This window comes from Kryptolebias marmoratus, linkage group LG21 (genome assembly GCF_001649575.2).
Source record: "Kryptolebias marmoratus isolate JLee-2015 linkage group LG21, ASM164957v2, whole genome shotgun sequence".
NCBI lineage: Eukaryota > Metazoa > Chordata > Actinopteri > Cyprinodontiformes > Rivulidae > Kryptolebias > Kryptolebias marmoratus.
In genome coordinates this window covers 1,586,705-1,599,134 of record NC_051450.1, presented here as the reverse complement: position 1 = coordinate 1,599,134, position 12,430 = coordinate 1,586,705, and the positions used below count along the sequence as shown (strand labels likewise).

The window sequence follows — 12,430 nt, the reverse complement described above, 5'->3', positions numbered from 1 at the left end:
GGCTCGGCAGGAGGCCAGCGAGGCTCACCTGGTGAGGCTCTTTGAGGACACCGGGATCGAGCACACACCGGGATAGAACGCTACAAGAGATCCTTCCTGTCCACTGCCATCAGCAACTATAACAACCCTTTAACAAAACCAGGATTATGAGCTACAACAACATTTAATTTCCCTTTGGGATTATTAAAGTATTTTTGAATTGAATTGAATTTCCACAAGGTTTAGGAGTGTTTATGGGAATTTTTGACCACCCTACCAGAAACCCATGAGTGAGGTTAGAAACTGATGGTGGCCAAGAAGGAAGGCCTGGCTCACAGTCTTCACTCTAATTCATGCCAAATGTGTTCTCTCTGGTTGAGGTCAGGACTCTGTGCAGGCCAGTCAAGTTCTTCCACACCAAATCCAGTCATCCATGTCTTTATGGACCTTGCTTTGTGAAGTCATGTTGGAACAAGAAGGGACCATCCCCAAACTGTTCCCACAAAGTTAGGAGCATGAAATTGACCAAAATGTTTTGCTATGCTGAACCAACAAGAGTTCATTTCACTGGAACTAAGCGTCCGAGCCCAATTCCTGAAAAGCAACCCCACACCATTATCCCCACCTCCACCAAACTTTACACTTGGCACAGTGTAGTTAGACAGGTACTGTTCTCCAAACCCAGACTTGTTCATCGGATTGCCAGACAGAGAAGTGTGATTCATCATTCCAGAGAACACGTCTCCACTGCTCTCAAGTCCAGTGGCAGCGTGCTTTACACCACTGCATCCGACGCTTTGTATTGGACTTGGTGATGTAAGACTTGGATGCAGCTGCTCGACCATGGAAACTCATTTCATGAAGCTCTAGAATGGAAGCTCACTTCCATGGACCCTGTGGTCATGGAAGTGATGGAAAATCTGAATTTGTTGTTTTGGATGGGTGAGTGAATACCTTTGGCAATATAGTATATATGCCTAAATGTATTTGTAAATATAAATTGGTAGTATTAATTTATGCCCCCTGTAATGCCACCTTATGTCACACAAGAGAAAAAAAGCAAAGAAGCATTTAGAGCAATAAGAGTTTTCTTACAGGCGCATATGGTCATACAGTATGTATGGCTCCTGTCAGGCCATTTTTTCTATGAACATTACTAGAATTAACTATTTAAGTAATTAACTTGTACTTGTCCTGCATACAGATCACATAGTTTATTGCTTTTTTCCTTCTTTTTATGTTGGTGGTTTTGCTTTGATGAGAGACCTTTCTCTCACAGCTGGAATTATTCTGACCTATTACAAAACTGCAAAGCTCAGATAAACTGCAAAACACCTGTGAGCAAAATCTCTGACTCTGCAGGCCTCAGTTATCAGGTTAAAGGTCATAACAGGACAATTTAAAAAAGACTAAAAAGCATGACTTGTTTGGAAAGGGTGCATCTAAAAAAATGTTAAGACCCCAATCTACAAAAAATGTCTGAAAAGGACTCAAGGTTTGCAATAACCCAGCCAAAGTTCAGGGCAGAAATACTGGGGTGAGAACTTCGGAAGGCTGGGCAGAAACAATTATCTGCAAACCTCAATGAACATAGACAATGTTATAAACAAGAGTGGGCCAAAGTTCCTTCAGAAGCCTGTTTGTTTGCTGCTGACAAACTGAATCCTCAATTCTCAGGTGCTCAGTGGGTTAGCAGTGTCATAAAACGTTGATTTTATTTTTACACTCAAGAAATGTGTTCAAACACCAAACTGCATGTGTTTGTGTGACATCAGGTAGAGTGAGTTTGTCAGAAAGAAGTGGTGAGAAACTGATGAAGTTGAGAACAAAGTTCTGAAAACCTGAAGTAATCAGAGGAAGTAGGTTATTTGTTTTTTACAGAGTCTCTGAGGTGACTGAAGACACCCTGTTATTGTTGCTGCTTTCTTCTTCATGTGAACCAGAATCATGGTTTATATGTGTGTTGTTCATTTGTGTTAAAGACTTTACTTCTGTTTGTTGGCAGAAAATACAGAAGTCAGAGGTCAGTGTTGAGCAGGAAGAGCTCAAACTGAAGCTGACAGGAAGTTGTGTGTTTAGAAAAATTGTTGATAACTCAGTAATTAAGTACGTTCTGTTTTCAGTGGTGTGTGTTGTTCGTCTGCTCGCAAGATTACTTAAAAACTAATGAACAGATTTTGAGGAAATTTCAAGGCAGTGTCAGGATTATCACAGGAAACAAAAGATAAATATTTGGTGGTGATTCAGATCACGATTTGTATCAAACTGTTTTTAAATAAAGCTATAGCCTTGGAGGAGGTTTGTGGTCTCGGAGTGCTTCAAGTTCACACCCTGATGAGATACAACAAAAAGCTAACTTCCTCTTACACATGTTCGGAGGAAGAAGGATGAAAACATTCTCAGAAATAAGTCAGTCTGCTTTTATACGTTATTTGAGTTTAAACAGAGAAGTTCTGTTTGATCTGCTGCTGCTCGACTCAAATCGATTAAGAACCTGATTTTCAGACTGTATTAGTGGAAATCTATTTGGTAAGAAAATGTTGTTGATGTTTATATTTGGATTTGTTTTAAAACTAAGACATGCATTTTTAATTATAAATTTTGTTGTCTAAAAACACAACAAAATTAAATACAAAATTCAGCCCAGATGTTTTAATTTCTGCTTGTAAAAACAAGTAAATGCTTTCTTTAAAAATAAGACTAATTGAAACTCTAAAGTTGTGATTGTTGTTTATCTTATTTCTCAGAGATGACGAAGGACAACAGGAGTGTGATGGCAGCTCTGTGTGGAAATGTGCTGACAGTCAGCGTGTTCCTGAGAGTCTTCTGTCTTTCAGGTCAGCTCTTTGTTCACTTCAATCCGTTCTAGTCAGAAATATTTGACTCTGATCTTGACTCCACATGAAACCTGCTGCAGCTCAGCTGGAGGTTATCATCAACTTTCTCTTTGGGGGGGATTTTGGTCCACTTTGTGTTCATCTTTACTCTGGTTTTACAGGAGCTCAGACTGGTTGTGATAAGACCCCACGCCTCTCCATCACAGCACCAAAGCAGATAGAAGCTCTGAGTGGATCCTGTTTGCAAATCCCATGTAGCTTCAGAGACAAACCAGGAGGACACAAGTTTGACAGCAGCAGAGAAACATTTGGAGTGTGGATTAAAAGTACAGCAGAATTTGCAATCAATCCAAATAATGTTATTTTTAACAGCAGTAAGTCACAAAACAGCTATAATATTAAACTTACTGGAGACCTGAGACAGAAGAACTGCACCTCTGTGTTTTCTAATTTAACCACAAGTCAAACAGATAAATACTTCTTCAGAATTGAGAACGAACCGTTTAAGGCAACAGCTTCCTGTGATCCTGTTCAAATAACAGTTAGAGGTGAGAGACTTTTGTTTTTGTTTGTCTTCATTATTGTTCTGGATGAAAATGAATCCATGAAACAGCAATTCTTATCTGTCTGTTTTCTACATTTCTGTAACTGTAACATTGGAAATATGTGAGCAGCTGTCAGCACATGTCTGAACGTGTTTTCATGATCCCACATCTGTGTAAAGTTGAGTAAATCTTGTGTGTCTGCTGTGAAAGCACAGATTCTCCTTGGAGCCCCAGGATTGAGATCTCAGCCGATGTGAAGAAGAAGAACTCTGTCACTATAACGTGCTCAGCTCTCACTCCCTGTCCACACTCACCTCCTGAACTCAGCTGGAATCATCCAGCAGACTCTCAGAGGCAGATAGAGGAGAACACAGATGGAAGCATTACAGCTAAAATCCAGCAGAGCGTCACTCTGTCAGACACACATGATGGATACAACATCAGCTGCTCTGCCAGATATCCTGTTGATGAAGGAAAACATGGTAAGACAGCAGAAAGTAAAGAGACTCAGTGTTACATGGAACAGATTCTGTCAGAACATCATTATTTGGTTGTTTCTGATAAACAAAGTTCATGTGTTCCTTCAGATGTTCCTAACGACGCCTCAGCTTTGGTGTCAGCAGGAAGCTGGGTGTACCTGAACTGCTCCATCAGAGCCAAGTATCCCATCAGCAACTTCACCTGGTTCAACAACAGCAAACATGGAGTCATGAAAGTAGCTGAAGGAGATGATTACAGATTCAACACCACTGAGGGAGGAGCTTATTACTGTGAGGTTACTTACAAAGAAAAAGGTAATCTGTTCATTTTCTAACAATAAAAGTCTCCATACTCATCTTTGTGATTGAAACTTTAAAGCTAAACATGAACCTCATGTGAAACAGACAGACAGAAAGTTATTATTTTATTGTAATTATTCTCAGTATTTTAAATATCACTCCCTCTCATGAACTTTATCATCTGCAGTTAAAAACAGAACTGACCTGATTTTGATCTGTTTTGTTATTTTACTTGTCTCTGCTGCATTGAAACTACAAATGTTATGTATCTATAAAACCTTTGGATCATGAAACACTTTACATGAAGTATAAACAGTATTTATTAAACACATTCAGAAACAGTAAGACTACTCTGTCTTAGGTGATTGACAGTCTTTGTTTTTTTATAGTCAGTTTTTTTCCCCCCAGAAAACTCTTTTCAACTCCTGATTCCCCTTATTTCTGTCGTCTTTATGCTCATCTGCCTGGTTGTCTGTGTTTGGTGAGTAGCAAATATTTTTCAAAAAACAAAATTGACATTCCTCACAGTGACTTGTCTTTTAAAACTTAGTTCAAGATTAACTTAATTAACTTTTTGACTTCCTAGTTTTGTTTGTGCACCAACATGTTCCTCACATTTACTTTCTTTACTGATGAAAGTGATTCAGGTTCAGGTTTCTTATTCTGTCCTTCAGTCCTAATTTAGTTTCTTCAGCTGTTATCACCAGATGGATTTTAATCTGATGTTTTTCAGTAACTATCATTTAATAATATTTGTTTTATATCAGTGTTTTTCTTTTACTATTCCATGAAACCTGAAACACAGTAAAATTAATTTGACAACTCTCCAATGTCTTCCAGGTTTTTTAAGTTCAAACATTCATCTCCCTAATCGACTCAGGTGGGTAAACAGAAACCTTTGTACATATACTGTTGAACTTTTTCTCATCAGTGTATTTATAGTTGTGGTCATATATTTATACACACTCATCATGAGCATGAATGTCATATTAATATTTGGATTTTTTTAATGATTTAGTTGAATCGTTCTTTTTCCTGGGTGGAATGATTGTATAAAAAAAACAAACACCTACAACCCCTGGCAAAAAGTATGGAATCACTAGTCTTGGATGAGCACTCATTCAGACATTTCATGCTGTAAAACAAACTCAGATCAAAATCCTGATACAATAATAAGGTCATTCCAAAGTGCAACTTGTTGGCTTTCAGGAACACTCGAAGAAATGAAGAAAAAACATTGTGGAAGTCAGTGAATGATACTATTATTGACCAAACACAGGGAAATAAATATGGAATCACTCAAATTGGAGGTAGAAAATAAGGACACACCCGGTCTATTTTCTTTCCCTAAATGGACAGATTAGATGTGCCCGTTAGTTAAAACACCTGCAGTCATGACACCTTGAAGGGCTGCTGGACGACGTGGAGTAGCAAGAAGCATGGCTCCAACAAGAGAAATGTCCCTTGAAACAAAAGAGAGGATTGTGAAACTTCTTGAAGAAGGTAACTCTTCACACATGGTTGCTAAAGATGTGGGCTGTTCACAGTCAGCTGTATCCAAGATATGGACCAAATACAAACAGCATGGAATGGTTGTTAAAGCCAAGCGTACTGGTAGACCAAGAAATACATCAAAGCATCAAGACAAACAACTTAAGTGGGGAGATGACTGTGGTTAATTCTTCTATCAATGCACAAGTTTACATTGACATTTTGGACAGTTTTCTCATCCCTTCAATTCACATTCAGTCGATGTCATTGTCATGTCTTTGGCTGCAGATTTAGCCCACATGCCGAACACACCCAGAAGACCAAGTAGATGAAACAGTTTATTTAATCAGTGCAGGTAGAAAAGCAGGCAAACTGGCTTCTCTGGAATCAGGTTGTCCACTTAGAGGGAGAGAGAGTCTGTATTAATTTATAGTTAGAGATGATGTGATAGAACTTGAAGAGCAACAGCTTACAGAGTAACGGAGGTTGTTTGCCTAGGAGAGGTGACGAGGTCTGGAATGAATGTCCTGTAGGTCCGTAGGAGTCCGTAGAGGCGAGGTCTCCAGGTGGCGGTGGAGGGTGGGCAGGGTTCGGTATGGAGGTAGTGTTTCAGCATGGTATCTCTTAGCGAGAGGCAAGTCCTTTCCAAGAACCTAACTTTGATCCGGAAACCAGCACAGTGCTCAAGGTCCAAGGGAGTAAACCTGGAACAAAGCATGAACTCATGAATGAGGCTTATATCATAAACACTGGTCAACTCCAAGAACGCAGCATGAACAAGGCATAGATACTAAATCTTGGTCAGGTAGGTAACACACGTACCATACATGTTAACACTCTGACACTGAAGTGCTGGCAGACGACTCCCTTTAAACCTCCCTGATGAGCACCTGATGAGGAACACCTGCTGCAGCAACCACCTGGAAGAACCCATGCCATCTACTAGAGAAAACATGAAAGCAGCAGGCAAAAAACACACCGGAATATTCCAGAACCCCGACAGTCATGGCCTGCAAGTAGTCCAGATCTCAACCCAATTGAAAACCTGTGGTGGAGATTGAAAAAAATGGTTCACAAGAAGGCTCCGACTTGCAAAGCTGATCTGGCAACTGCTATCAAATTGATGCAGGATACTGTTTGTCACTCATCGAGTCCATGCCTCAGAGGCTAAAAGCCGTTATAAAAGCCAAAGGTGGTGCAACTAAATACTAGTGATGTATTTTGAATGGTCTTTTGTTTATGTGTTTTTCATGATTCCATACTTTTTTCCTGTGTTTCAGTGTTCCTGAAAGCCAACAAGTTGCGCTTTGGAATGACCTTATTATTGTATCATGATTTTGATCTGAGTTTGTTTTACAGCATGAAATGTCTGAATGAGTGCTCATCCAAGACTGGTGATTCCATACTTTTGACAGGGGTTGTAAAATAAAGTTGCTTGGCGCACAAGTTTAAATTTATTATGGATTTTTTTCTAATTCACACAGTCAACATTATACACTGCCTGTCCAAGAAAAAAAAGTTGCCACAAAAAAAAAATAAATAAAGGTTACACACTAATATTTTGTTGAACTGCCTTTAGCTTTGATTACATAAAGGCATTTGCTGTGGCATTGTTTCAATAAGCTTCTGCACATCCCAAAGATTCTCAATGAGGTTAAGGTCTGGACTTTGTGGTGGCCGTGAAAATGATGTCTCTCACTCCCTGAACCACTCTTTCACCAGTCAAGCCCAATAAATCCTGGCATTGTCATCTTGGAATATGCCCGTGCCATCAGGAAAGAAAAATCCATTAATGGAATAACCTGGTCCTTCAGTATATTCAGGTAGTCAGCTGACCTTTGACCTCATTCTTTGAGCACATACTGTTGCTGAACCTGGACCTGACCAACTGCAGCAACCCCAGATCATAGCACTGCCCCCACAGGCTTGTACAGTAGGCAACACTTCACCTGCCTCTCTTCTTACCCTGATGCTCCCATCACTCTGGAACAGGGTAAATCTGGACTCATCAGACCACATGACCTTGCTCCAGAGTCCAATCTTTATGCTCCCTAGCAAACTGAAGTCTTTTTTTCCAGTTAGACTCGCCAATTAGTGGTTTTCTTAAGGCTACACAGCTGTTCAGTCCCAATCCCTTGAGCTCCCTTCACATTGTGTGTGTGGAAAAGTTCTTACTTTTACTAATAAACATAGCCCGAAGTTCTACTGTTATTTTTCTTCAATTTGATTTCACCAAACTTTTAGGTGATCGCCGATCACGATCATTCAGGATTTTTTTCCAGACACATTTCTTCCTCGAAGACGATGGGTCCCCACCAACCTTCCAGTTTTTAATAATATGTTGGACAGTTCTTAACCCAATTTTAGTAGTTTCTGCAGTGTCCTTAGAGGTTTTCCCTGCTTGATGAATGCCAATGATTTGACCCTTCTCAAACAGGCTGACATCTTTTCCACGACCGCAGGATGCGTCTTTCAACATGCCAGCTGAAACAATCACCCATGCAGTAATTATCTAATAGGAGGCTCATGCCCATTTGCTTAGTTAAATCCAGGTGGCACCTTTTTTGGCCAGGTAGTGTATATACACATACATTCAATAAAATCTGTTAAAGCTGGTGCTGAAGGGTTTAAAATGTCTTAATAATGACCTAATAACTCCTCATTAGTGATCATGACTGACTACAGCTAAGAGTTTCTGGAGAAGTCCAGCACACACAGGATTTGTTTGACAGCACTTATTGGACTGTTTAATACTCAGAAGTACAGGAATTGGCAAGAAACTTGGTGAAGATCTATAAAGAGGAACTGCAGATTTATACAACTTGGGAAAGTCTTTTAGAGCCATCAGCAAACAACTGATTCCAAGATCATCAGTTAAAATAACTATATGCAAGTTCAAGTTATCTAGTTCGTGTCACCACTTTATTAAGATCAGGGAGAAAACCCAAACTGTCTTCCTCAGATGAAAAGACATTGGCTAGGAAGTTGAGGAACAACCTGGAGGACCCACCAGGCTCAAGCCTCCTATGGAACCCAAATGTCCCTGAAGACAGAAGTGAGTTTTACACCCTAAAGACTGAAAGGGTCCTGACCAAGAAAGTAGCCCAGTTCTAAGTGAAACCTTCAAACTCAACTGGAATTTGCAGCTGCCCACATGGATAAGCCAAATGCCTGCAAGAGAAAAGTTTCTTCATCAGACAAGACAAATTTTGCCTTTTTGGCCACAATGACAAAAAATACATGTTTGGAGGCTTTCAAACCTAAGAACACTGAATCAACTGTTAAGCATGATGGTGGTAGCATCATCATGTGGTACAAATTTCTCAACTTCACCTCAGATCAACAACTATACAATTCAAACTTGAATGATCCAAGACATGCAATCAAAACTGGTTTCTGATGGGATAAATCAGACAAACCTTAAGCTTCTGGAATGCATTTCCCAAAGCCCAGACCATAAGCCGATTTGAAGTTTCTGAATTATGCTTAAAAGTCAAGCTTGTGTGTCATGGTTCTAGTAAGCTGTCCAACCCACATGCAAACACTTTCAGGAGAGAGAGAGTTTTTAAGAGGTTTATTTACCAAGATAATGAATAGTTTTGATCCGGGGTGGTTCTGGAGCACTGGAGAAGAACTGAGATGATGACGTCTCAGAAAGATTAATGGGAAATTTATAGAAGATTTGCTCCTTACTGTGAGAATGATGGAGATCCACCAGGGAGAGATGAGTGGGATCAAGGAGGTCAGTCTGTATGAAGGTGAATCCAGAAAATTGTTAGTGAGAGATGAATGGTTGAACCCAGCGGTCATGAGAATGGAGCAGTGGAGTGATGAATGCATTGGAGAGCAGACAGGTTACACAGAGGAGGAAGAGGAGCCTTACAGAGCCAGTAGTGGGTGGATGAAATTCAGTCTTTATGGAGAGCTAGTAGATAATCAGTTGGTGCTGGAGAGTCCCAGAGGATCAGGTCCAGAATGTCGGTGGAGGTAACCTTTGGTGAGGACAATGTATTGAGCAGGTTAAACACATGAGGAAAAGAACTCAGAGAGAACTCAGAGGGGCTGAGGGTTACCACAGAGGGCAAACACTCAGCCACCAAAGGATTGGCTGCACACTCCTCTTGTCCTCCTCCTGATGAGAACAGATGAGTTGCAGGTGTGCTGCTGCTCCACACCTGCTGGAGATTCTACCCTCCTGCAGGTATGCTCCAGGAGGGCCTCTGGTGGACAGCTGTTGAAACCAAGAACAGACTGAGACTCTGGATCCCAACATTGTGCAAGGAAACAAACAATTTAAATGAAGTCCTCCATTTCTGCCAAGAAGAGTGGTCAATTATCCAGATAGAATAATGCCAGAAGCTTGTTGATGGATACAGAAAGTGTGCGGTCAAAGTACAACTTGTTAAGAAACACTTAACATTTAGTAAGGGTGTATATACTGTATATATTTAAACCTGTATGTATAATTTGGACCCTGTGCAGATGAGTGAAAAATGCACAATAAGTTCAAACTTTTTTGTAAAAATTATTTAAGTTGTACGTTGAATAATCATTCCACCCTGTGAAAAAGAATGGTTCAAATAAGTCTTTAAAACCCCAACTTAATTTGACATTCATTCCCATGAGTGGATGGAAACCTCTGACTGCAACAGTGTGGAAGCATCCAGCTCTTTGTATTTCATCATGGACATGTTTTCCCACAGAATCAGACAGGTGAAGATCTTGTTCTTCAAGCAGCAGCCAACAGACCAGAGGGAGAGCTCCATTATGGGGACGTGAACTTCCTCATGAAGAAACCTGAACCTTCCTCTGTCTCAGTGAGCAGCAGCAGACAGCAGGAGGAAACAGTGTACTCACAAGTTAAAGTGTGTAAAGCAGAAAACAGCTCAGGACAGACTGTAGACCGTCCAGAGGATCTCTACTCTCAAGTGAAGAAACACTGACCTTTGTGTTCAAACAAGGTATAATTGTTCATGTCTACAAGATGTTAGTTCATGTTTCCAGAGAGAAAATGAATGTGTTCATTTCACTGTATGACTGTGAGCCCCAAACGGATTACAGGATTTATCACTTATTTTATCCTTCTTATTTATGTCTGAACCTTACATGGCTGTTCTGCTGGTACTAACCTCTTTCTTAATAATTTTAAATATTTTTGTAACTGAGTACAGTTGCCATATATAATTGTGATAACCCGTCAACATATTCCCCAGCTTTTGCTCCTTGCTCTGACCTTCACTGAAATGTGAAATCTGTTGCCCACATCTTCTCAACATGAACATATATTTTAAAAATATTTATTTTTTTGTTTCACAACTTAAATGGTTCTTTGTTTCTGCAGAATTTTTTACACACATACAGTATCTGGTTTATTTGTCTTTTGAATTTTGTTTGTATTCACTTTTTGCAAAGTATTTTGTTAACGCGGTTGTTAAACTCCTGATTTCAAAATGTTGCTTGATTAAAAGTTTGTATCATCATAGAAATGTACATAAAGTGTTTATCATATAAGTACTTATTGTATATAAATCTCTTGTGATTGTTTCAGTAGTACTTCTTGTATTAATAAATATTACAGGGGCAGTTTTACAAAACTTAGATTTTATTGTTATTGCATGAGTTTTAGTGTAAAAAGAAATAACATTTTTTGATAGATGTAATCATTCATTCTTTCCATTTTCAATTCAAAAATCAAAAAATGAAAAACGGATTGGACTGGTTATTTTGTTTTTCATTATAACACCAAAAATGAAAAAACGGCTGGTTTTTCATATTTCACTTTTAGGCTAAGATTGAAAACACAAAATTGAAAAACAGGCATCAGGACAGAATATGATTTTAATATTGATTTGGTCGGGTTTAGGTGACCCGGACGTTTGGTAAGGAGCACTGGCAAACAATAAACGTTAGCTTGTTATGGCCACCATAGACATTGTTTACATAGACACCTCAAAGACTGGCGCTGTCTGTTAGAGATGACGAGTCAGCGCGGCCGCCATCTTGGCCGGGTCCTTCACGTGCCCCCCAGTTCATTTCTTTGTCCTGAGGAACCTGTATGTCCAACTAAAATAATCAGAACTCTCTGAATCTTTTCCCGATTTTCACACAGTTTGGTTTGTTACAAACAGCAGAGATGTGGTTATGATACAGGAAGCTTTCACACATTAAAAATACGTACTTTCATGCTAAAATACTATGTTATTGTCTTTAACAAAGACAGACATAGTATGGCATAATAATAGATGTATATATCAAATCATTTCATATTTTTTTAAAGAAACAAGTTTGATTGTTCATTCAAATTTATTTCATTCTCTCACACACAATCCTGAGCCTTCATACACCACATCCATAATTTCTTTATATTTTTGTGTGCTGTGTATGCACACACATGCAGGTTTTTTTTAAGAGGCCTGGAAAAGTAGTCTTTAAAAACTCCAGGTGATTCCAGGGTCTCACACTGCAGTAAAAAAAAACAAAAAAAAACCCACCACCTCTTTGGAGATGGGAAGCTGAAGACAGGTGGGGTCACAGCGTCTCTAAGCTGGTCCTGTTAAAATCCTCTGGTTTGAAATGTTCACTATCAATCAATCAATCAAATTTTATTTGTATAGCACATTTCAGCAGCAAGGCATTTCAAGGTGCTTTACATAATTAAAAAACAAAATAAAAACAGCATGTGACAATGAATAAACAGTAAGAAAGAGACAAACATCAAAAACCCGCACTCTAACCCTAATTTAGCCATAAGCAACTCTAAACAGGTGGGTTTTAAGTTGAGATTTAAAGGCAACCAGTG

General features: G+C 39.3%; 1 protein-coding gene and 2 long non-coding RNA genes across 3 annotated transcripts; 1 reads left to right on the top strand and 2 right to left on the bottom strand.

The window, feature by feature from the left end:
- Window positions 1-2,363: 2,363 nt before the first annotated feature.
- Window positions 2,364-11,274, top strand: LOC108245191 (sialic acid-binding Ig-like lectin 7). Its single transcript, XM_037973083.1, has 8 exons — window positions 2,364-2,508; window positions 2,727-2,816; window positions 2,978-3,364; window positions 3,577-3,843; window positions 3,949-4,155; window positions 4,549-4,621; window positions 4,981-5,020; window positions 10,335-11,274. Exons 2-7 carry the CDS (start codon window positions 2,729-2,731, stop codon window positions 5,009-5,011), a joined length of 1,053 nt encoding a protein of 350 aa, XP_037829011.1. The 5' UTR covers window positions 2,364-2,508; window positions 2,727-2,728; the 3' UTR covers window positions 5,012-5,020; window positions 10,335-11,274.
- Window positions 5,519-6,765, bottom strand: LOC112451150. The gene is made up of 3 exons (XR_003039905.2): window positions 6,454-6,765; window positions 6,105-6,335; window positions 5,519-6,030 (listed from the first exon to the last, which is right to left on the bottom strand). It is a non-coding gene; the product is annotated as an uncharacterized LOC112451150 (long non-coding RNA).
- On the bottom strand, window positions 8,392-9,816 carry LOC112451149. Its single transcript, XR_003039904.2, has 4 exons — window positions 9,515-9,816; window positions 9,325-9,379; window positions 9,214-9,254; window positions 8,392-8,802 (listed from the first exon to the last, which is right to left on the bottom strand). It is a non-coding gene; the product is annotated as an uncharacterized LOC112451149 (long non-coding RNA).
- Window positions 11,275-12,430: the final 1,156 nt, after the last annotated feature.